The 25,958-nt window shown below is 43.8% G+C and overlaps 1 protein-coding gene across 2 annotated transcripts; it reads right to left on the reverse strand.

Moving 5' to 3' along the window:
* Nucleotides 1-10,107: 10,107 nt before the first annotated feature.
* LOC307222815 (dipeptidase 2-like) lies at nucleotides 10,108-23,637 on the reverse strand. Of its 2 annotated transcripts, XM_079988333.1 has the most exons (11): nucleotides 23,520-23,637; nucleotides 23,280-23,430; nucleotides 20,554-20,680; nucleotides 18,785-18,914; nucleotides 18,095-18,242; nucleotides 17,299-17,365; nucleotides 16,521-16,697; nucleotides 14,931-15,018; nucleotides 13,902-13,977; nucleotides 12,575-12,710; nucleotides 10,108-10,315 (listed from the first exon to the last, which is right to left on the reverse strand). In XM_079988333.1, the coding sequence occupies exons 1-11, from the start codon at nucleotides 23,527-23,529 to the stop codon at nucleotides 10,214-10,216; spliced, it is 1,212 nt and encodes a 403-aa protein (XP_079844459.1). In that variant the 5' UTR covers nucleotides 23,530-23,637; the 3' UTR covers nucleotides 10,108-10,213. The 2 variants fall into 2 exon arrangements, with proteins under 2 accessions (XP_079844459.1, XP_079844460.1); XM_079988334.1 differs by lacking the exon at nucleotides 23,280-23,430 and having other exon boundaries at nucleotides 23,520-23,548.
* Between the last annotated feature and the right edge of the window lie 2,321 nt (nucleotides 23,638-25,958).

Below are 25,958 nucleotides of genomic sequence, written 5' to 3' on the forward strand. Positions count from 1 at the left end.
GAGAAATCAGAATTGACAGATATTTCAGTCCTTCTGCTGGCTCACTAGGCATTCAACTTTCTGTGCAGTGTTAAAGAACATGTACACAAAGGAGGTGTGTATCTTTGTGTGTGTCAATATTCTATACAAGAAATACAGGCTGCCCAGGGACCTGAAGAAATCCAGAGCAGGGAATCTTTTGAAATCTGAGGGCCACCTTCTCCAATAGAAACCTTCTGGTATCCTACCTGCCTGGCCCCTCAGGTCTAAATCACACCTTTTCCCTAGGTCATGCCCTTCCCTGGACCTGCTGCACACCCAATGAGGCTCATAGAAACACAGAATTGTAGAGTTGGTCGGGCTCCAAAGGGTCATCTAGTCCAACCCCCTGCGAAACAGGAATCACAAGTAAATAATTTTATTTCATAACATTTATACATTTGATTGTAAAAAAAGAGAAAAGAAAAGCCCTTAAAGCAGTTTACAATAAGATAAAACTATAAAATCAAGACAGATTTACAGCAGTATTTTATTTTTTTAGGTCAAAATATACTTTTTATTTGACTAACTTTTGTTAACAAGTATGTAAGCTTTCCTGTTACACAGAACTCTTCAGTAAGGAAGAGGGAAGGAGGTTTCACAGCCATGGAGAGAGAGCAAGGTAACTCATTAACATTAATTCAAATACATTATTATTTAGCCATTCCCATTCCAGTCCACTCTGTAATGGCCAGTAATTTTATAATTTAATACATCTATCAATCCCTTTTCAGCTAAATAATGTCTTATAATACAAAAACCTCTTTGCACTCTTTGCAATTTGGAAGAGTGGCCGGATTTGTATTAAATAAGGGGAAAACTAAACTTATGGTGAATTTGGATCCAAGTGTGACAGAAGAAGTGCAAAGAGAAACAGAGATGGAAGTGGCGAAGAAGGTAAAATATTTAGGAATATGGTTAACCCAAAAAAACATTGACTTATTCCAAAACAATTACGTGACAATTTGGAACAATATTAAGAGAGACCTCGAAGTGTGGAGTAGGATGAAGTTATCCTTTTGGGGCAGAATTTCTTCAATCAAGATGAGTGTGCTTCCAAGGATGTTGTTTCTATTTCAAATGATCCCAATAATCAAGGGGACAAAGATCTTCAGAGATTGGCAAAGAACGATCTCAAAATATATCTGGCAGGGCAAAAAGCCACGAATACAATTTAAACTACTAACTGATGCGAAAGAAAGAGGTGGCTTCGCCCTGCCGGACCTGAAACTTTATTATGAAGCATCTTGTCTCTGGTGGATAAAGGATTGGATAACACTAAAAGACAATAAGCTACTGGACTTGGAAGGGTTTGATAATAGGTTTGGCTGGCATGCCTATCTATGGTTAGGAAAGAAGAAAGCTCATAAAAGTTTTGCCAACCACATTTTCAGAGGTGCCCTTATAGAAATATGGGACAGGTACCAAAATATTTTGGAACCAAATGTACCACATTGGTTATCCCCACTAGAGGTCATGAGTGTTAAAAAGATAAACATGAGAGAGGATTGGATGACTTATGGAGATATCGTAATTAAAGAAGGGGGGAAATGGAAACTGAAGCCATATGAACAAGTTAAAAAATATGTATATGATTGGTTGCACTACTTCCAAACAAATGATATGTTTAAGAAGGATTGTAAAGAGAGGAAATATATTGAAGGAGAGTCTAGATTTCAGAAGGAAATAATTAATAATGACTATAAGGTATTGTCAAAAATGTACAAAATGTTACTGGAATGGCAAACAAAGGACGAAGAAGTTAAGTCAGTTATGATACACTGGGCCAGGGATTTTGGTTATAATATACAGTTAGCAGACTGGGAGAAGGTGTGGAAGGAAAATATGAAATTCACTGCATGCATGACGATAAAGGAAAATATTATGAAAATGGTATATAGATGGTATATCACTCCCGTAAAATTAGCAAAAATGTATAAGACATGTAACAAATGTTGGAAGTGTAAAGAGAGGGAAGGGACATTTTACCATATGTGGTGGGAGTGTAAGAAAGTAAAAGGCTTCTGGGAAATGATATATAATGAGTTGAAAAGGATGTTTAAATACACGTTTGTGAAGAAACCAGAAGCTTTCTTGTTAGGAATTACAGGAAGAGAAATTAATAGAAGTGATTATAAACTTTTTCAATATGCAGTGACTGCGGCAAGAATTTTAATGGCTCAAAAATGGAAACAAGAAGAATTACCAACATTGGAAGAATGGAGACGGAAATTGATGGACTTTGCTGAACTAGACAAGCTGACAGGAAAAATTAGATACCAGAAAGATCACAAGTTCACACAGGACTGGAGAAAGTTTACGATTTATCTGGAAAATATTTGTGATGAACAGACAACGCTAGTTGGATTTAAAGAGGCTTTGTGATGAGAAAGGGTATTGTGGGAGGGATAAGAGTTGTAAAGATTAATTAACTGGCAATACAATTATAAAGGAAATGTGAAATAAATATAAAATTATGAGGATTGTGGAGGGAGCGGGGGGAAGTCCAAAAGAATTTGGCATTATGGTTGATGTGAATGTGTTATTTAAATTTGTAAAAGAAAATTTTTCTAAAAAATTAATAAAAAAAAATATATATATATAATACAAAAACCTCACTCCCTTCCGGTGGGTCCTGGCCACTCAGGCTGCTGTTCTGCCTAATAGTTCTGTGTGCTCCTGAAGCTTACAACAGTATTTCAAAGCATATGTCCCCCAACAGATGGCCATCCAACTTCTATTTAAAAACCTTCAATGAAGGAGAGTCATCCAGGCAAACAAGAGGCTTTTTTCTTTTTCTTTTTTACAATTCAAGTATATATCCTGCAGATTCCTGCACTGCAGGGAGTTGGACTAGGACATCCAAATCCACTTTAATTGCATAAAGGTGGCGCTGGGACGCAGGTGGCGCTGTGGGTTAAAGCCTCAGCGCCTAGGACTTGCCGATCGAAAGGTCGGCGGTTCGAATCCCTGCGGCGGGGTGCGCTCCCGCTGCTCGGTCCCAGCGCCTGCCAACCTAGCAGTTCGAAAGCACCTCCGGGTGCAAGTAGATAAATAGGGACCGCTTACCAGCGGGAAGGTAAACGGTGTTTCCGTGTGCGGCTCTGGCTTGCCAGAGCAGCGATGTCACGCTGGCCACGTGACCCGGAAGTGTCTCCGGACAGCGCTGGCCCCTGGCCTCTTAAGTGAGATGGGTGCACAACCCCAGAGTCTGTCAAGACTGGCCCGTACGGGCAGGGGTACCTTTACCTTTACCTTTACCTAAAATTATGGGATGCACCTGAATCTCTCTGGCAAAATACTGACAGCCTGTAGATGGCCACAAGTGTACTCAGAAGTAAGTTCAGTGAGGCTTCCTCCTAGTTAAGCTGGTATAGAATTGCAGCCTTAAGTTACACAGAGGCTGCAATTTTCTGCTTTCATCAGGAGCAAGAATAGAGTCCGGCTTCTGACACATTTTGCTGCTCTTTCAGCTTTATGTCATTATGTCCTGCCTAAAGAAGCAAAGGAGATCGCTTCATTAGGTGTTGAAAAGTGGAGATAATAAGGGAGCTGTCAGTGAAGCAATATATAAATGTCAAATAAGGTGGATGGCTGATCTGACTGGAAAAAGCCAAGAGTGACTAAGGTAGGGAAAGCTGAATCTATCAATTTCAGTTTCTATTAGTTTCACATTTTTCCACTTTTACAATTCACTTCTCCACATTTCTACATAAGCTTGCACTGATAACAAAAAGTCCTCAGGAAAATTCTTCAGCATCTTATGGCAGTTCGCTCCTAATATACACATTTTTCTAAGCAGTTTTGACTAGGAACACCCCCCATAAAAAAGTACTTTCCCCACAGAACACAGCTTGCGTTTATGGTATGCTGACTTAGACGGCTTCGAAACAGGAAACCAGACAAACTTCTGAAGAAGGCTGGGTCTCTCCATGGATGCTTTCCACAAGAGCCACATGCAACCACAGCGTTCAGAGGCTGTGTCATTCCCTCTATGTTTTCAGTGTTCGGAGCAGAGTGTCATGGCTTATGTAGCCAAAACAGTACCATCCATTCACAGGACATATCAGCAGCCGAAGGAAAACTCCAGGTTCTGCAGAAGTGCAGAGCCCAGTGCAGTCTGAGCTAATTAAGTGATTGTGGAATGTTGTCTGGCTGTTTGAGAGGATGACCGGATAGGAGAGAGGGAATGGAGTGTCTTAGAGGGGGGCATGGCTGGCTGAACCGAAACACTCCATAGTGCAATATTTTGTTACAGGTTGAGCTTGAGTCTCTCAAAGCAGTTGCTGGGCAACCACAATGAGAAAGGACAACGGGTGTGCACGTCTTGCTTGTGGGCTTCACCGGTTGTCCCCTGTGGGAAATTGGATGCTGGCCCAATCCAATTGTTTTTCATTTTATGTACCTCCCCTGCATGTGAGAATGTCAAGACAGTCGTGTAAATTGGCCAGAGCCAAGATTACTTAACATTGCTTTGGCTCATTTTGATGCTGTTTATCTGAGCATCGGGGAGTCATGCATTTCTGAAATGCTTCTGTTTTGCAGTCTGGGCTTGATTATGCACTCTGCAGACCTCCCTTTCATCAGACTTTCTCAAAAGCACTTTAAAATCAGGCAAAGCATGTCATAACGCTGCAGTGGAAAAGGTACTCAGTATTTACCTACAGAGGTGGGGAAATGGTTAAGTGGACTCCTCTGGGAACAGAACCCATGAACAGCAGGAACTGGGATAGAACATTAGCTAGACAATTTGCATTAGAGCAATCCATGCTATGGATTGAGGTGGAAATAGCCTGAATTCTAACAGTTAATACCTCTCTCCCAATCTCATTCCCAACTATCTTAGGGGTCTGGAAACCAAGTCCTATAACAAATTATTTGAAAGAACCAGGTATGTTTAGCTCAGAGAAGCAAAGGTCAAGGGGAGGCATGAGTGGCCTTCGAATATCTGAAGGGCTGCCACACAGAAGCAAAACACAGACCAACAGATGAAATTGCAGGGAAGATCTTGGCTAAATATTAGGAGAAGCATCCTAACAGGATCAACTGTTTTAACAGTAGAGCAATCTACCTTGGTGGGCTGGTCAGCTCTTCTTCTCTGGGAGAGAATTAAGCAGAAACTGGATGGGCACCTGTCAGGGCTGCCATTGTTGCATCCTGCACTGCAGATTGTGCAAGCGAGGCTGGACGAGATGACTGGTACAGTATAGCTGCCTGCCTGCCTCTCTGGGTATCATCTGCCTGCCTGCCTGCCTGCCTGTCTGTCTGTCTGTCTGTCTGTCTGTCTCAGCAGCGTAGCGTGGGTTGTCAGCACCCGGGGCAAGGCAAGTAATTTGCGCCCCTAACCCCTAACCTGCCGCCGCTGCCAGCTTCTTCTTGCTGCTGCCTGGGCTGGTCGGTTGTAGTTCTCTCCCGCGCTCAGCGCTGCGCTGGGCGGCCGCTGCACTGTCCCTCCCCCAGATAGTCCCTCCCTCGCTCTCTCTCCGCTCCGCACCGCAACGCATGCCTGGCACCCTCCCCCTCCACAGTGGGCGGCGACCCGGCAGCTCGGATCGGATTCGCACAGCCAGCACTGCAGTGAGAGAGAGTGAGTGAGCCAGGTAGGGGCAGAGAGCTGCGAGTGCGGCTGGCCCCCCCTGCACCCCCCACGCTACTCCACTGGTCCGTCTGTCTGTTTATCTATCTATCTATCCTGGCTAATACCTTTTTGTGCAAGTAGAACAATCAAAGTCAATGCCTCACAGGTTTTCCTAGTCTACTGGTTTTCTGATGCCTTACTCTGGCCCACTTTTGACCTACCAGACTGAAGGTTTTTTGTTTTTTTAGTAACATGATTCCCCTTAGTTGTTGGGGTGTTTTTTTTTAGAACTGTTTTTATCGGCCATAACTGCCTCTCATTTTATTGCATTTGTAAATGTTTTACGATCTATTCTGTTAATAGTTTTTAAATTGAAGCTTCCCAGAGTGCTGTGATTACAGCAGAATGACAGAGCATACATTTTACGAGTCAATAATGTTCTCTGAGAGAAACTGAAGAGATGCACCCTTGGGGATTTGAGGCTAAGACTGGGGGGGGGGGGGGGAGAGAGCTGCAGTGGGCTTCGTGCTTGCCACATGTGGCAGGTTTGTCCCCCTTGCAACTGTGTCCTGGATTGCAACTCACATGCTTTGTCCCATAGGATGAATGAGGATCACTGAGAGCTAAGCTGGCCACTGTGAGTTTAGAACAAGCCTCTTTCCAAGTACTCTTGTGACGGCACATTGTTGACAACAACAAATATGGTCACTGAGGCATGGAGGTGATCCAATGCAGAGAGGAAATTACATTTTTTTAGCAATTGCAAAGCAGCCCTGGCAAGATATAAAGGCAAATACTGAGAATTGTTTGGCCGTGAATTGGTAATAACCCTTTTGGGAAGAGGAGACCAGGGGCTGGTAAGGAGGTTAGAGGCATCACCCTCCACAACTGCCCAGGCTTCCTCAGGAATGTTCTTATACTAAGTCACGCTGCACAGCTTTCCTCAAATCTGGTGTTTGGGACTACAGTGTCCATCAGCTCCAATTTGCACAGCTGTATTATCTACTCCAGTGTAGCCATACTGGGCAACATACTGCAGATACTGGAGGGTGAACATGAGACCTTCTGCAGGCAGAGTATATCAATGCGCTGTAACTTAACACATGTTCTGGAACTTACACTGACTCAGATAAGGCCATTGGTCTTGTAGCTCACCTAACTGGCAGCAGCTCTTCAGCCTTCAGACAGCAAGCATTCAGAACCTTACCTGGAAACGCCATAGACAGTTAACATGCAAAGCTATAGCCCTTCCCTAAGTAAGTGAAGCAATATTCAATGCCATTCACGAGCCCAATAAGTCCAGAATCTAAAACTATCTAATTGTGATGGTACTCCATAATTTCAGGAACCCTTACTTTTAAAGCAGGGTGGTGGGGGGGATTCTTTGCTACTTCCCTACGGTTACAGTAGGAAACACTGAGAAAGTGCTGCCACCTAGCTCCAGCTTTTAAACATTGCAGGGAAAAATACAGCTATACACACAGAGAGAGAGAGAGAGAGAGAGAGAGAGAGAGACCCCTGAATTGCATCAGGTTGCAATAGCTGTGCTTCTGGGAGTATTTGCGCCATGGATAAAATGTGTTTGGTGCACGCTTAAGGTATTTACACCAATCACCTTAGAAAGTGAAAATTTGCCGCAGCAGAAGTACAATACTTTTCTTGAGTGTGTTTGTTGCTAAGTTGATCTCAAACAGCAGTAATAAACTTTACATAATCGGATTGCCCAAAATAAATTACTTGACTGCTGGTGCAAAATCTTCCTGCGAGTTTCCCTCAGCAAAGTAATTGGTATAGCAGGCATAGGCAAACTCGGCCCTCCAGATGTTTTGGGAGTACAACGCCCATCATCCCTAACCACTGGTCCTGTTAGCTAGGGATGATGTGAGTTGTAGTCCCAAAATAGCTGGAGGACCAAGTTTGCCTATGCCTGTGGTAGAGACTGCTAAAAACGTTTTCCTAGATAGCCCTTGTAGCCTGTTCCAGCAGGGGTCACTGTAAGAGGCTGGAGCAATAGAATGGTGGCTGTGACAGAAAAACCCAAGCAGCATCAAGTCTTGTGGGCGAGGCAGTGGCAGACTGCAAACAGAGGGAACTGATAGCCTGGTCCCTGCCACACTGCAGTGCCATCGCTCTAGATTGCCAAAGTATGTACTGCAGTGGGATCAGGAGCCAGCTGGGGCTCGTCTGGGCTTTTATGGCTGCTAATTTTGGCCTGCTTCCTTAGATTGAGTTAGCTGGAACTCAATGCAGAATGAGCCACCTTGCCGGGCACTCTCCTGGTGTTCTTAGAAGTGTGCGCAAAGCTACCCTGCCAGCTTTGCTCCAACTCAGGAGAGGAGAGCAATAACTTTGTTCCCTTCCTCTTGGCTTAATGCAAGCAGCCTAATGGCCCATACAGGGCTGACCATGAGGCAAAGGGTAAGATGGTGCCAGCCTCATTCCATGTACTGGGCTGGTAGCTGAATTTTGGTTCAATACTAATGACAGGGCAGCCTCCACCACAGAGCTTCTTTGTTAGTTGCCACCTCCCTTGGATGGAGGTTTTCTCTAGACAGGAGGGAAGCATCAATTTATTTTTATTGGAGAAGCTGAAGAAGGTGGAAGCTGAAACACTTTGCAGCATAAATAAAGTGTGTGTGTGTGTGTGTGTGTGTGTGTGTGTGTGTGTTGAAAATTACTTACCTGTCATTGCTATCACTGCGGTTTTCGTGAAAACAGCTCCAGGCTGATAGGTGATGCCATTATCATCACCTTCAAATTGTTGATCCCCAGTCCTGCGTATGTGAAACAACTTGCCACGACACCATTCCCAAGCCACCCTTTGCTATGGAACCTGCAAATCGAGCAGCTTCTGGGGTGAATTCTGTTTTTCAGGGTAAGTAATGATATGGTGCCAGGGGTAGAGAAATCATCCAAGAGAGTTGGGAAGAAGGCTGGGCAATGGGAGTGTTAAGCTCTCACGGGCAAGATGCCTGGTGCTACACTGCAAGCCAATGTCCCTCAAGAAAAGCATGTCCCTGTCCTGGCTCCCACTCGTGGATGCAGTACATGGACTCTTGGCACCATTCCTGCCAAAGATTTCATTCCCCAAATTACTACAATGGCCAAACACAGATCAGGTTACGCAGCTCAGGAATTCAAAGCAGAGCTCTATGGCGCATGACTGGGCAATAGCTAGTCACTGACACAGCCCTTTTTTGAAGAGTGGGGCAGCCATAGTGATTCACATGGGTCCCATCCCAAATGTCAGGGCTGGGCAAGCAAACAAGCATTCATGAGGGCAGGCTGGGCCTGAACATGCTCTTTGGTGCAGTCCTGGAAACAATGTTTGAGCCAGGCTTGTGAGCCTCCCTGCTGGCAGTCAGAGACAGGGCAGTGGCTGTACTGGAAGCTTGTGAGGTGGGAGCAACACCAGGCAATTGAGCCTGGGATTGAACCCAGATTACTTAGCCCCTCCCCAGAATCAAGATGGACATTCTGACTCCATGCAGAAGGTAGATTGGGGTTGTCTAGTAGGTCTCTGGCTGATTTCTCAGTATATCAGAAAGGATTCTAGTTTCCAGTTGTTTAACACAATAGCAAATGAAGCTGCTGATATGAATAAGGTTTGCAGGGGTGGAGTGGAGACTGGAAATAGAATTACTGTGTGGCCAATCCGTGTACCAAAAACAAATTCTGGGCTGAACATTTGCCAAGAAGAACCACATTTCCTTTTGGTGGATCTTGGGTCCTGGAAGCCCGAAGTCTTCCCACTCCTGGTTTACTAGGTAAAAATGCAACAGGCACAAAATTGGATAGCATTACTCAGTGTTACATGTAGCCATTCTGATTCCTTCCAGATGTTTTAGAATACAACTCCCACCAGCAAGCAGCCATTATGGCCAATGACTAGGGATGATGGGAGTTGTAGTTTGTAACATTTGAAGGGCAGCATGTTGGCTACCCCATACCTTGTGCTTGGGAAGACTGTGCCCCTCAGAAAGTAACATCTTGATAGAAAAATAATCTTCCTCCAATTTTTAGAATCCTGCTGATTTCCATGACTCAATAATGGCGAGATGAGAAAAGTGCTACAGCCCACTCTGTGACTTTCATCTTGTTTGTCTTGAGAATAAAACAGATGCCATCCAGCACATACAAAATAGTCATTCACTATTGTGAAAGCTTAGCTCTGCCTGTAGGGAATGGAAAGGATAGTGATGTTACAGGGTGCTCTATATGTCCAGGCTAGCCAGGAGGATTTCTGAAAGCAAAAGAAACATAGCCTTTTTATAAATATAAAATACTATTATTATTTTTATTTTATTTTTTGCACAATAGGGTGCATACTTTAAAGCTCTCAATTGTGCATTGGCAGCTCCATCTAGCCCACACCTGAAAATACAGATGTAGGGCAGGAGGTTGTGGGGAATAGCCTCATGGGCCAAATTGATGCCTGTGTCGGGCCTAATTCTGCCTGTAGGCTGTAGGATCCCTGCCCCTGATCATCAGATACCATCAGTTTACATGTCCGTGGAGGCAAGTAGCTTTATTATTCTCTGTGAGCAACATGAGTCCCACATGGACACAGCAATATTAAGGTGCTTGGTTGTCCCCAAGTAGAAGACAAAGAAGACATTAACCAGGAGGAGGCCTCAGGTCTAAACGGCAGTCGTGTTGTACGTCATCTGGTGAAATTTCCTCTTCTCCGGCTGTCATGGAAGCACTCTCATCACGCACCTAGAAAAATCCAAAATTCAAAGCTAACTAGAAGGCAAAACCCACTGGAATCTAGAGTTCGTCCTCTTTATCTATTTACATAATTTGTATACCAATCTTTCCTAATTGGTGCATAGGAGTTTCAATACAATGAAACTAAAAATGATGAAAGAATGAAGAATACAGAAGCAGATGTAATCCATAGGTATATTGATTTGCATTACTCCTCACTACATTCACCATGCCATCTTCCCATTTGCTCTTTTGTTTCCACCAGCTGTCTATGTTTTAACTGTAACCTGCTTGCTGCAGGGGGCTTCACTTCAGGTATCTATGCAGTTGGGAGATGCAGTCCAAAATACCTGAAGGGCCCCAGGCTGGGGAATGCTGCTTTATATACTGATGGTTCTGTCTGTCTATTTAAGAAAGCAGCAGCAGCAGCAACAATAATAACAACCAAAAGCCCAGATCAGACCAAAGGTCCATCTAGCCCAGCATCCTTGAAGGGCCATTAGAATATTGTTCTCTATATGATCCCAAAAACTGTTTGAGGCATTTTCTCCCCTCTCATATGTTATGCCCAAACCCCTTCCTTAAAGGGGGGAGGGAGGTTTTTACACCAGCCAGAAGAACAAGGCTTTTTCTTCTTGCTTAGATGTTACAGTGAAAATGGGCTTCTCTCTCTCTGGAATGTCTGGCTTAAGCGGGTAGAGATAATAAGCAAGGTTGAATGGGTGTTATTGTAACCCCAGACCGGGGGGGGGGGGCTGAAAAGGAGGAGGCGAACTGAAAAGGAGGAGGGCAACACAAGAAACAAAGCTATATCTTATTGCTATTGGTGTAAATCACATGTTTTACATGTGAACACATGTCTATGCATTCTAAGGGGTATAAAAAGTGGGCGCACCCTGACTGGGGTGTGCAGATTGAGAATTTATTGCTCTGTACCTTTGTCCTGCATATGCATTTCAAATAAATCCTGTTAAATCCTGCAAGGTTGGTTGCTACTTCATGTGACTCTGTGCTCCAGGGACCCAATAGCAGAAATAGAACTGTTTCTACATCCTGTTCTGACAGAGGCCAATCAGATGCCTATGGGAAGCCTGTAATATCTCTCTGCAGTTGACAGCTACTGGCTATGTTAGGTGCTTATCTTTCATTCAAGAGGCCAGAGAAATAGAAAGAAAATAAATTTAAAAATATCAAGTTCCCATAAGCACATTAAACCACTAGACCATTAGCATAGCTAGAAGGCCTTCTCAGTAGGGGCACCCGCCCTGTGGGAAGCTCTCCCTTCAGATGTCAAGGAGATTATCAACTACATAAGTTTTAGAAAACATCTGAAAGTTATGCAGGCAGCCCTGTATGGGGAAGTTTTTAATGTTTGATGCTTTATTATGTTTTATATATTCTGTAAGCTGCCCAGAGTGGCTGGGGAAACCCAGCTAGATGGGCAGGGTATAAATAATAAAATTATTATTATTATTATTATTATTATTATTATTATTATTATTATATTTAATGGGCTGGATCCCAACTTAATTAATTGAACTCATTTCCTATTGCAACCAATAGGAGTTAATTTAAGACTCAACTAACTTGTCCCAATGATTTCAGTGTGACCTAGGCTCAACTAACTTTGATAGGATCTAAGTCAATGTCTCTCATTCTTCTGTTCCAGTAGACAATATCAGACTTTTAAAAATTGTAATTCAATTTGTAGAATTTTGCCTTGCTGTAAATGTTTACAATAAGGTGACTCAATTTATTATAACTATCATCTAAACTTTCCTTAACCATTCAAACAAATTTCAAAGTTATCTATTTCCACCATCACCCCAGAATTTTGCTAAGCAAAATTAATCACACAATGTTTTAAGTATCCCCTCAACATTCCCAAGTGGCATGTTGTGTGAATATGGAGATTACACATGTTTTTCATAAGAGTCCCAAAGTTGCTACTGCTTGTTCAGGAGGCCTGGTGCATCACTTATGCCTGTAAACCAAAAATAGGGAACGCAGGGGCCGAATGTGGCCCTTCAGGCATCTATACCAGACCTTTAGGTTTGTTTCAGGAAGTGCAAATGAGCGCAGTTTTGCATTAAACTGAATTTCTTCCCTATCCCTAGCATGAGTTCAGCTGAACATCCAAATGCCCAAGGTGATCTGCTAGATAAACAGATAGCTAGTCTCTATCATTAGAAACCAAGCTGCATTAAACAGGAGTCACTTTAAGCAAGAGAGCCAGCTGGACAAAGAAAGGAATTCTTTCACTCTTACTTTTTCCACCTCCCGGAAAACACGAAGGAAGTTCTGTCTCAAAACGCCTTCCAGTTCCTCCTCACTCCAACCTCTCCTTAACAGCTCCTCGATCAAGGCTGGATATTTGGAAACATCTTCCAGCCCTTCCGGATACCTGCAAAGAAATTACAATTCACCATACAAGCCACGGTATCCTTTGGCCAGTAATTGCAGAGAAGGGGACTGATGTCCTTCTCAGAACAAAGCAAGGGGCAAGCTGCTTTCAACCAACCCTTGGATCTTTACAGTGGACTTCAAGAGCCTAGCTAGCAAGGCCACATTGAACTCTCGTAGCTTCCTACACTCTGGTTTTTAGCAGCCTTCATCAAGCTGGTGCCCTCTCAAGGTTTTGGATTGCACCTCTCAGCATTCTCAGCGAGCACAGCTGGTGCTGATGGGAGTCGTAGTCCAAAGTATCTGGGGAGAGGCACCAGGTTGGCAAAGGCTGCTGTATGATATATTCTTCTTTTCCCCTCAAAGGAAAGTCAGTTGAGGGAGGTGGGTAGCAAATGTACTTGAGCTTCTCAATATCTCCTGTATAACTGAAGGAGCGTCTCCACCCCCATCATCCAGCCTGGACACTGAGGTCCAGCACCGAGGGCCTTCTGGCGGTTCCCTCACTGTGAGAAGTGAGGTTACAGGGAACCAGGCAGAGGGCCTTCTGGTAGTGGCACCTGCCTTGTGGAATGCCCTCCCAGCAGATGTCAAGGCAATAAACAACTATTTTACTTTTAAAAGACAACTGAAGGTGGCCCTGTTTAGGGAAGTTTTAATGTCTGACACTGTATTGTTTTTAATATTCGGTTGGAAGCTGCCCATATTGGCTGGGGAAACCCAGCTAGATGGTGGGGTATAAATTGTTGTTGTTGTTGCTGTTGTTGTTGTTGTTGTTGTTATCATCATCATCATCATCTCCAAACAATTCAGGTCTGGTAAAATTCCAGGTGAAATGGAAACAACTGCTTCACACCTTGCAGATTAATCCCAAGTGTAAAACACTGTTGTTGTTTCCCCTGCTGCTGTTATTTCCACATTTCTTTTCGAATAAAGCCAAGGTAGTGGACAAAAAGCAAATCACAATGCCAAAAACAGTAATACAGTACCAATTAAATCCTAGCAGAGTGCAGCAAACCAAACAGCCAAGCAATCAGGATGGGGGAAATCCATGAGCCACAAGTCCAGCGTCTTGTTCTCACAGCGGTTTATGGGATGCCCACAGTTTAACTAACTCATTAAGTTGTTAACAACATATTGATTTACTAGCTTAGTCACTCGGTCTTGCCTATCCCTAATAATGTTTACTAACTTGTTCACTCCATCGTAGTCACCACCAATTCCGATATATTCTGAGCCTATCGTTGTCCTGATGTGGTCAAAATGATCTAAGGGGAGGATGGAAAGCATGAGTTACAGGATTCAGAAAGACCGGCAGATGTCACTAGTGTGGTTTGGGGTTGGTAAATAATTGGACTGGGAGAAGAGAGTTGAAGTTAGAATTCAGCAGTGGAGTTCACTGGGCAACATTGGGGTCAGTACTGGGTCTGGGCTTTTTGTTTTTAATTGCTAACAAGTGCATGGCGGGGCTGTCCATTTTCAATCAAGACTGCAGCATGTGGGGAATGGGGGTGTAACCCCTCCCTCCCACTCTGATCCTGACAAAGTTGACCCATGCACTGCAATCAGCAGCAGAAATTAATCTCTCTTTGGAATTCACAGAAGGGTTTTTTGTTCTGCTAATGGCAGCAGTGGCAATTTTCATTTATTTATAAAAGTGTTTGTGCATTGCCCACTCATAAAATATCAAGGTGGTGTACAGCAATAAGGTAAGGAGACACACGCTTGTATTCCAAATCCCTGCTGGTAGGTAAAAAAGGTAAAGGACCCATGACCATTAGGTCATGTAGCCGACTCTGGGGTCGCTTTACTGGCCAAGGGAGCCAGCGTTTGTCCGCAGACAGTTTTTCTGGGTCATGTGGCCAGCATAACTAAGCCGCTTCTGGCGAACCAGAGCAGCGCACGGAAACTCAGTTTAGCTTCCCGCCGGAGCAGTACCTATTTATCTACTTGCACTTTGACGTGCTTTCGAACTGCTAAGTTGGCAGGAGCAGGGACCGAGCAACGGGAGCTCACCCCGTAGCGGGGATTCAAACTTCCGACCTTCCGATTGGCAAGCCCTAGGCTCAGTGGTTTAGAGACCACACTGCCACCCGCGTCCCCTGCTGGTAGAGTGTTGTGAAAATGTGAAGAACTGAATTTAAGACTGGGAAAAAGAGAACTGAAAGTGGCAGATTTGTCCCCCCCACTGTGCTTGACTTCTGCCCTGGGAGGTACACACTTGCTACGGTCGAAATGTCAACTGCATTGTTGTCACAGCCCAGTATCTCGGCAAAGAAGGTCACCATCACAATTCCATTGTTTGCTTTCTGCAAGGAGGAAGGCAAAATGAATGGCCAGCCCATTCACCACAATCCAAAGTAACACTTACAGCCTGATTGCATTTTCCTAGTGTTCACAATTGGATTACTTCAATGCACTCTGTGTGGGGCTACCCTTTGGGTTATTGTTCTCATTATTATTTATTAAAGTTATTGGTCACTTTTTTACCAAGAGAGCTCAAAGCAACTTACAATATATAAGCAAACAAACACAAACATTGAAAGTGGCATGAAAGGAAAAACAAAGGAAAATGTAAAAGACAATCCTATTTTTTAAAAAGGCAGGATTAAAACATTCCATCCACCCAAGCCCACAGATAATTAAGAGCCTAGTAAAAAGGTCTGGGAAAAAAAGAAATGTATTTGTCTGGCACCAGGTGAATCTTGTCCTCTGGTCGGTTCAGAGGCTGCAGCTGGTGCAGAACACAGCAGCTTGGTTGCTTACAGGGGCAAACTACTGCCAGCATGTAATATCTTGCAGGCTTTGCACTGACTTCCAATCTGCTACCAGGTCAAGTTGAAGGTGTTGGTACTAACATATAAGGCCCTATACAGCTTGGGACCAGGTTATCCGAGGGACCACCTTATCCTTCAAATACCCAGGAGATCACTGAGTTTCTCCCAGAAGTTGCAAAGATCTCAGAAGCCTACTCTGCAGTAACTCAGAGCAGGGCTTTCAATGTGGCAGTTGTTTCAAACAACATTCCTGTAAAACTGTGACAGGCTCCCACTACCAGCACTTTCTGGAAACAACTGAAGTCATTCTTGTTCTGTTGTTTGCTGTTTCTATTGTACATTGCCTTGAGATGATTGTGTACAAGTGATCAATAAATTGATGGAGATGATTCAATGCCTCTTGGTGGTGTGGCACAGAAGTACGCACAATTTGTGCAGAGATTACTCTTTTGTTGCTTTTCTACAACACAGCTACCCCTCTGGAAATGATCACATGCAAAACACAAAATGCCATGATGTGCACGTATCAAATAGTACAATATTTTCAGTTGCAGATATGATATTCCACAAATATTTGAATATTCCAAGTGTATCAATCACCAAACAGTCACAGAGGAGAATAATTTGGGATCAGTTTGGTTTCTCCTCACTTCTTAAGCAATAGTGACCCAGGCTTTAAGACATTGACCAGGAAAGGGCTGTGGCTCAGCAAGAGAGCATCTTCTTTGCATTCAGAAGGTCCCAAGTTCAATCCCCAGCATTTCCAGGCAGGACTGGAAGAGACTTCCTGTCTGAAACCCTGGAGAGCTCCTGTCAGTCAGTGTTGGCAGTACTAAACTAGATGGACCATTATAATACAGCTTTATAAGTAGCTCTCCATCTTGCTTTTACCTGGACATCTTTGAATTGGTTCTCTGAGGAAGAATTCTTTTTACTGACTTTGCACCTGGGAGGAAAAAATGTGCCTCTGAGCTCCCTATTATGTCCTCCCTTTGCCTGGGTTTGGACAAGCATTAAGCTTTAGCTACACCTACCAGGAGGTGCAAAATATGGTCAGGGACGTTCCTTGGGTTGTTGCAAATGGAGAAGGCTGAAGAATGGCTGAAAATGACTGGTGCACGAGAGACACTGAGGGCAGCTGCCACCGTTGAGTCAGATGTGTGAGATAAGTCTATTAGCATCCCAAGACGATTCATCTCCTTCACCACTTCCTAGCACAAAAATAAACAAGACGGTTTCATCGGTTTTGCTACTCTGGCCAAAAATAGAGCACAGCTCATATTTCACTTTGGCAATGGAAATATATGCATTCTGTTTTTCTTGAGCTTTGAAAATGACTGTGGGGAAGAGAGAGCCAGAAACTGGACATGCATCCTGGAGTCAACAATGTGACAGCAGCAAAAGGAGCTAATGCTATTCTAGACGGCATCAACAGAATTATGGCGTCTGGATTTAAAGAAGTAATACAGCCACTCTATTCTGCTTTGGTCAGACCCCAGCTAGAGTACTGTGTCCAGTTCTGGGCACCACAGTTTAAGAAGGATATTGTCTGGCAAAGTGAAGTGCCTCTGCTGACAATGTTTAATTCCTCCCTATGAGTCTGGGAGTGGGGTGGAGATGGAGAACTCCAGAAAATAATTCTCAGCCCCCTCTGCAAACTATAAACCCCCAGGATTCTTTGGGGAAAGACTATTAAACTGGCCTAAAACCCAGACAGGTGATAATAAGCTTTTGTTGCTATAGGATACTAGGATGCTTCTTCAGAAGAGAATCAGTAGTGGGCATTGCAAAGGACTTCGTCAGTTTACATACTTTGCCAAAATCAGTCAAGCCACCAGTGTTAGGATAGTCTTGTGATTGCTTTGATGATGTCTCAGCCCTAAAAATGCAGGGAAGGAAAATAATTATTCAAATGGAAAAGAAGTACAGGAATCATCTAGCCCAGTACTGTTTACACCTGTGTATTTTGGATATGAGTCTGTCCAAACTGCGGGAGGCAGTGGAAGACAGGAGTGCCTGGCGTGCTCTGGTCCATGGGGTCACGAAGAGTCGGACACGACTAAACGACTAAACAAATTTTGGATATTTCTTTATAGTGACCTGTATTAAACTCCTTTCTGAATCAGCACAGGTAATTGTGGGCTGGATCTAGACACATTAAAAAAAGTGTTTCAGGAAAACACGTTGTATACTTCCACATGGGAAATCACATTTGTGAAAGACGGTACTCCACAGCGCCATCTGTTTTCACAGTGTTAGAACACATACAAAATGCTTTTTCCTTACTAATGTAGCTGAGTCCCAAATCTCTTTCTGTTCTGCTTGTGGCTCACTGGTCAACCATCAACCTGTGCAATCTGAACATACGACATCTTCTACCCATGGGCCCTGTACACACTTGCTGCGTGTAACCCCACAAGTTCCTTTCAGTTGTAGGGTGTGGTTTTTTTAAACTACTACTGTATTGGCTATTCCTAGAACCCCACCTCCTTGAAGGGGAAAATACATTTATTTTCTCACTGCAGGAATACATTGCAGTATTTTAAGCAATGTTGGCAAATCCCAGAGAAACAGCCCCTCTCTGAAGAAACACTTGTTTGTAGTTTACCAGGGAGTGTTGCAGTTATGGGTCAGTGTCATGTACCGAACGCCCAGCTCGTAGAACATCCTCAGGGTTGCGAGGCTGCTGTCGATGGAGTGTCCCCCTTCGATGCCAATCAAGCATGCTATCTTTTTGCTGGCAGTGCTGGCAATGCCTGGATTTTGATCAGAAAGACAGATCTGAATTTAACCAGACACATTAACACAAAATGATCAAAAGAGAGCAATGCAGAGAGCTTGCACTGGGCACACTTACCATGTAGTCATAAACTACAGTAGCTTAACAGTAATTTCAGTTCCAGTGTGGGGCAGTAGATAAGAGTGTTGGACTTGGAATGAGGAGACCTGGGTTCAAATCCTCTCTTAGCCACAAAGCTCACAGGGTGAGTGTTTGGAACAATTATGGGGGTAGAATTCTTATCTCCCACCTCTAATTTCCCAGAGCTCTGTTAGTGGATTAGATGGTTTCCTTTTATGTATAAATATGGAGTGTAACTCATGGAGGCCTGTGGCTAAAACCTTTTATAGTTAGAGACAGTGCAGTGTAGTGTAGTGGTTAGTGCTGGTCTAGGACAGATGGGGAACTTTCTTATGCCTGAGGGTCACATTGCCTTCTGGGCAGTCTTCCAGGGGCCATATGGACCAGAGCTCAAAGTTCGGAAAGCATCAGAATATAAAAATCAATATCAAGCATCACCTTCAGAAGATGTCACCAGTTCCAGTTCCTCATAGCTTTTACACATCCGTTTGACAACATCAATCTGCTCCAGAGTGAGGCGCACAACATCTTTCTTCTGAGCGCTACACAGAACATACACTGACCAAAACTGAAAGAGACATGAAAATAGAGTTTGTCAGCATGAGTGGGTGGATGGGTGGAAAGCTGGAGCATCTCTACAGTCCCTTCCAACTCTGTGATTCTGCAATTGTAAGACTGGCATCTGGCCAAGAGAGGGGAGGGCTGCTAAAATGGTCAGACTGATCAGATGGATTTAGCCAGGAGCGTTCTTTTGTTAGACAATTTCTGGCAATGTGTTTCTATGGGAACCGAGATGGTTCAAAAAGGCATAGATAGATGTTCACTTGTCATCTCACTCCCAGCCAGGTGTAGGAAGGCAAGCTAGGCCTGCAGTGTGAGGCAGGCAGGCAGAGAACTGAGTTTTGGGGCTCTGCAAAGCTAACAGCGTTTTGAGGGTGCTGGCTGCCTCTCCAGAGATCTAATGTGGGTTTGGGCTATTTGTTGGAGTATTTAAGCTGTGCATCCCCCACCTGTGCTTAACCTGCCCATTTGAAAACCAGTCAAATTATCGTGAAAATCCCAATAAGCCTGTGTTTCCCAGTGGTGGCTGCTGCCCATTGGGACTGGTAAGGTGGAAGGCAGGAAGGATGAAAGAGGGAGGCAGCCAGCGACAGGCAGAGCCAGCTAATGCTAGTTTTGTCCCCAACCTTCTGCCTGCAGGATCCTGCAATGGCAACCCTGGGATTAAGGAGGATGGAACTGACAGGCAGTGCTAACCCTAGCCTAGATGGCCACCAGGTGGAGTTGGCTGAGGGCAGAGTTTGATGGGGCAGTGCCCTGTTCTCTCTGATACAGCAGCCTCCACTGCCACCACTGAATGAAACCAAACTTCTCACTGCTCAGAAAAGTGGTTCCCTTCCACAGGCTGCGCTGCCCCTTAGCCAGGAGAATGTAAACTTCCTACAGTCAAGGACTTGTCTGCTAAGGAGACTTGCTACATCTGTCAGGAGGGTCGTGGGTCATGTTTTACTTGCCCACAACACTTTTCTACTTGCCCTCTCCTTTGAAGAGCTGTCAGGGGACAGTCCTCCATTTGCACAGCTCCAGTCCAACACCATTTTAAAGATAAAGAAGGAAGGGCAGGAGCATTGAAGAGCTTTTGCCCACAGAGGGGAGTTGAACTTGGCTCCCAATCAAAAGTGTTGCCACGGCCAACACTAAAACTCTACATACACTGTGCAGCCATCTTAGCGGAGGGGAGTGTGGGTGTTTGGGGGTGGGCATTGGCAGCACATGCCGCTGAGGGCCTCCTGACATATAGTGCTGGCCTGGCTGCTAACCCAAAATCCACTAGAGGGGTTCAGGTTGGCCAACCAACCAAGAGCCAGTGTCCCATAATAGTCAGAGCACCAGACTAGGACTGAGGAGACACAGGTTGGGCACAAACTGATAACTTGCCCAAATCCTAGATGCAGCATTGTGTACCCATACAGAAATGCATATAAAGGGGAAATATGTTTCCATACACACCTTCCAGCATGGTCTACAATCTAGCCTTGATTTCCACCTCCATCTTTTCCATTATGGCAACAGACATCCAGCCAAAGCTAGAAGTATACGCATCCCTCCCCCATGCTTGGTCTCTGGCTCACTCTAGCAAAGAACTCAGTCCAAGAGTACAGATATACTTCTACCCTGGAAGTACATCTACTTCCACCCTGGCCTACCTGGGCACCCACATGACCAGCCTGGAGCTTCTCAATATTTGTGGATGTGGTGCTGAGGGTCCTTAAATCAATTTTACTCAGCTGGTTTTTATAAAACCATCTCAACTTCAGTGGCAGATCATTGTGCCTGAAAGATAAAAATACATAGTGGAAGAGTTGAAGGATTTGGGGGAGGGTGTTTCATCCTTTCCATATTTTAAAAAATGTCATTCAGACAATGCTAGCAGCACACATAGATTGAAGCTATAAAGATATCCAATTAGAACTTCTTGGTATCTGTTGATAAAATATAACAGAAAACCTAGTCCATTGTGTTTGCACTGTTCGTTATAGAAAGTTCCAAAACACCTGAATTCATGGGCAGGACCACCACATGTACCAAGCATTGAACAACCTCCTCAACACTGATGGGACCCATCAAGATTCATTCTGGACATAGTTATCTTGAATGGCTTCTTAATTTAAACAGTTAGTCTAAGTTCTGCACAGTTCTGTTTTTCCCCTGCCAATTTGGCAGGATCCCATTTGGCACTGGTGATATTTCAAGGGCTACTTGGTCTGGAATTAGGATTAATTTCCCTTTAAAACGGTTCTGCCATAACTCATCTCCAGGCTGAGATCCAAAATCCTGCAAGACTTCTCAGTCCTCGTTTCTTGGCTGTCCTCATTAACCTCTTTCCACCAAAGTAGTTGCCAGAATGAAGTGACGATTCGACGCAGAAAGAGAATACCCAGAGGGACCAGAGTTGCCAAAACTGCCAAGCATGAAACTGTCAATTTTGGATTGCTTGGAGTTTGGGAGGGTTGCAGACTCTGCATGTCCTCTATGTCTCCTTGTTATTGCATACCCACGAGGTCATATCATATCAGTATAGAACAGTCTAATGCATGGGTAGGCAAACATAGGCCCAGGAGCCGTATCCGGCCCAATTGCCTTCTAAATCCGGCCTGCAGACGGTCTGGGAATCAGTGTGTTTTTACATTAGTAGAATGTGTCCTTTTATTTAAAATGCATCTCTGCGTTATTTGTGGGGCATAGGAATTTGTTCACTTCCCCCTGCCCCCCCCCCCAAAATATAGTCTGCCCCCCCCCACAAGGTCTGAGGGACAGTGGACCGGTCCCCTGCTGAAAAAGTTTGCTGACCCCTGGTCTAATGAGCAGTTGTAAAGTTTTCCAATCAGCATTACCTCCACCTTAGCTGTAAAGGCATTTTGGTTTAATTCTTTCTCTCATCCTGACACCTCATCCACACTCAGTGGTCTATCTTTCTTATTATGGCTTTTTACAGAGGGGTGTCTCCTTCTTCTTTCTCAGTGGGTAAATCTCCATTGGTAAATCTTGGTGGGGATCAACAAAATGCAGTAGGGAGCACAGTTCATAAAGGTAAACAATTTGTGCGTGAAGAGTTCCAGCAAAGCATTCACCCTGCATCCCAAACACCAAAAGCTCCAACTCTAGTTCCAAGCGCTAAGGTCTCCCACACAGCTGATAGAAATTTAAGTTAATGAACTTTGGAGCCCTTTAAACCACAAAGGCAAGGCAGAAACCCAGCAGGCATAATTCTTTTGGTTTGAGGTCAGCAGAATAGAAGAAGAAGAGGAGGAGGAGGAGTTTGGATTTGATATCCTGCTTTATCACTACCCGAAGGAGTCTCAAAGCGGTTCACAATCTCCTTTCCCTTCCTCCCCCACAACAAACACTCTGTGAGGTGAGTGGGGCTGAGAGACTTCAGAGAAGTGTGACTAGCCCAAGGTCACCCAGCAGCTGCATGTGGAGGAGCGCAGACGCGAACCCGGTTCACCAGATTACGAGTCCACCGCTTTTAACCACTACACCACACTGGTGGAGTTAAAATAAACAAGAACAATTAAAAAGATTAAATTTAGACTTAAACCACACAGTTACCACTCACATCTCCATATTGGAAATAATCCACCAGCTATTTATTTCAAAGATTTATGTGGTACCTTTTAGGGCAAAACTTTCCCCAAACATCTCACATCCGTTTCTGGTGTTGAACTCCTGTGTTTATCAGACCTGGTACTGGAGATTTATTTTTTTTTAAGAGAGCTAAAAATGCAATTGCAGCACCAGCTTATCTAATGTGGAAAGTTAAAGCACACTACTAAGGCTTTTGGGTTCATATTAACTATTTTGTTAAATTGAAAGATTTTTGCTTGCAGATTCAGGCCATATTATTGCTTTCTTGATCAGTGTGGTCTGAGGATTAGTAATTAATTGCCCTCATTCATGCTGTTTTGTTCCCAAGTGGGGGGTGTTAAATAACTGATTCCTATTATTTTTTCCCTCTTCTCTTTCCATGATAAAAGAGGAAAAAAGGGGGGAAGACTAGTAAGGAACTGGAATCTAAGTCCCCACTATAAGAAATTAAAGTTGATTAAACAAGGGGAAATTAAGGGGACACTTAATTCACTAATCTGACCCTCAGCCACCCCAAGAAATAGTGTTTTAAGTACTGTGAATAACAATATTGAAATGTCAACACTTAGATAGTAAAGCTAAACAAGTGTTCTGTAAAATGAGCACCATCATCTAATGGCATAATCATTTTGGTACAGAATTTGAAAGCTTTCTCTTTGATACAAAATGAGGTCTTTTTCTGCATATGATACCTCAGGCTTCCCCATAATGCCAAAGAATAATAACACAACAAGGTGTCTTAATGTATTTTGGACAGGGAGATGAAGAAAGAAATTGGGCCTACCCATCAATTAAAGGGACTTTCACCATGAGGTTGAGAGCCCTCTCTCTTAACGATTCTTCAGCTCCAGCATCCCAAACGCCAGGAAGCAGCAGCAACAGCTCCAGCAGAAGCCATTTCAGCACAATCCTCTTCAGGTCCAAAAACATGTTTGCTGAGTGGTAGAAGCAGGGCAATTTTAAACTCAACCGGTAGTTTTATCTTTTACTAGTTTAGCTCTGAAAGGAAGAGGGAAATACCCACCTGAAATCATCCATCAGCCTTGGCCTCTTCCCACACAGAAAGAAAACACACGGTGACCCTGTTCTGAATGAGCTCTGGAAATCCCTTCTTGAAAGGCTCTCCTCCACCCACACCCTGGTTGTATACTGTACTTCTCATAATCTGTCGATATAAAAAGTTACATGGCCTAATAATGTAGGAGGGAAGACTCTGTACCATGTTGGGTACATTACTGGGATTTTTTGCTGGGTGATTCAGGCTCTGTTTCCCACATAGTCTTGGGGCTTGTTCACATTTGAGTACAGTGGTACCTCGGGTTAAGTACTTAATTCATTCCGGAGGTCCGTTCTTAACCTGAAACTGTTCTTAACCTGAAGCACCACTTTAGCTGATGGGGCCTCCTGCTGCTGCCGCGCCGCTGGAGCCTGGTTCTGTTCTTATCCTGAAGCAAAGTTCTTAACCTGAAGCACTATTTCTGGGTTAGCGGAGTCTGTAACCTGAAGCGTATGTAACCTGAAGCGTATGTAACCCGAGGTACCACTGTATTATCTGGCTGTTAATCCACTTTTTCCACACGTGAGTTAGACTGAAGAAGTCTACACCTGCATGTATTCATCTCTACACTCGAGAAAGCTTTATTTTAGAATCACTGGATCCTGTAGATGAGGCCTTTGTATAAAATGGACTAGTTGAGAGCTATCCCCATGGAATTTAGTGGGGCTTAATTCTCAAGTAATATATGATTACTGTGATATTAACCCACACTAGAAACTGTGAGACCAGGGACGCCAACACAAACCAACTGCAATGCTTTTGTGTCCACAAGTTTGCAAGAGAGGATGATGGGAAGAAAAGCAGCACTAGGGCCTGTCCATGTGACCTCCTGGCATAGCTGTTTTCCCTTTTTTAAAGTGAAATTCCCTTATTCCGAATAGGATTCCTCGCAAGAAAAGGGAAAAGTTGACAGCTATGCCTCCTGGCTCCCACCCATGTGGCTTTATTGGCCCCACCTACATGACTTCCTTGTCCAGAGCTGCCTCACCAGGTCCAGGGGCTACTAGCCACCGCTGGATTAAAGGGAAGGAAATACAAAAGAGCACATCACTGAAGCTGTTGCATTTGGCACTAAATGCAGTTCTGGGGAGAAGGAATATTTGGCTGATGTCTCCGGAACAGAGGAAGAAACATTTTATCACCAAAAGGAGGATGAAGTGTTATGCCAAGAAACTAGACTGCTCTGGAATTAAACTAATTGCAAGAAGTGGGAGGTAGGAACTAGGGATGCACAAATCTGTCAGTTTCTCAGTTTTCCAGTCTTGAATTCACTTTCCCACATTTCCGCAACAGTTTGCTTAAAAGAGAGAGAGGCCCTCATGAAAATTATCAGCATTTTATTGCTAATATCCATGTGTTTATAAGCAATGTTGACAAATATACACATTTTTGCAAAGCAATTTACCCTAACATAGTGCATTTGGGTGTGTTATTTCTGTGCTTTTTATGCACAAATTACCCTTGCATATGCATTTTTGCACACATTACTTGGCCAGAGAACTGCAAAATGCAGAGAAGTGTGAATTTTGAAGGACTGGTGTTTCTTGGTTCACATACCAGAAAGTGCAAATTAGGTCGAATCAACTTTCAATACAAACTGAAATGAATTTCTTTCCCCCATCCCTCTGGAGATCTAGTTTGTGTCACAATGAGGAAAGGAAGAAAAAATAAAGGCAGTGAGGGAGTCCAGATTTTCAAAAGAGATGAGAAAAATTCACTTAAGGCTGCTAACTAAATAAGTGTCAGCATTTATAGAATTGTGAAATATCATGCAACTTGTGGTTAATTTGTGATGCTCCACATGTTTGTTTGTTTGTTTGTTTACATAGAGATTTATATCCCACTTTTCACCATGTTGGTCACAAAGCAGCATACAAGAATAAGATAAACAATATACAAAATTTAAAACATAAATTAAACCCCCCAAATTTCAAATCTTAAAAATAAAAGTTTTTAAAATGTAAAATATCTGGGAAGCTTATTTCTGGGTACAGAGGTCTCCTGAAATACAGCAGTTTTGACTGGGCACCTGAAACTCAGTTGGAATGGTGTCTGTATAACCCCTTGTGGGTGAGAGTTCCACGGAGTTTGGTTTTCCCTGGCTGGAATGTGTCCTTGGAGTCTGATATTGCCTCCTGGATGGAGGATAGTGATGGCTGAGTTAGTGAGCAACCTATTATACAAATGTAAGATTTACATTTGTTTCTCCACCTAATTTCGCCTCTGGCCCCACCCACCCCAGCACAAGGAACGTTGCTCAGAAGGAAACACAGCCCTCCCCTTGGGCTGAAAAATGTTCCCCAGCCCTGTCATGACAGTTAACCAAATATAATAAAAGATCCTCACTCAGTTCCAAGAATTCTTTTTTTCTTTTCTTGTGATCATGAAAAAACTGAAGAGGGTTTT

Source organism: Podarcis cretensis (assembly GCF_951804945.1).
Source record: "Podarcis cretensis genome assembly, chromosome: 8".
Taxonomy (NCBI): domain Eukaryota; kingdom Metazoa; phylum Chordata; class Lepidosauria; order Squamata; family Lacertidae; genus Podarcis; species Podarcis cretensis.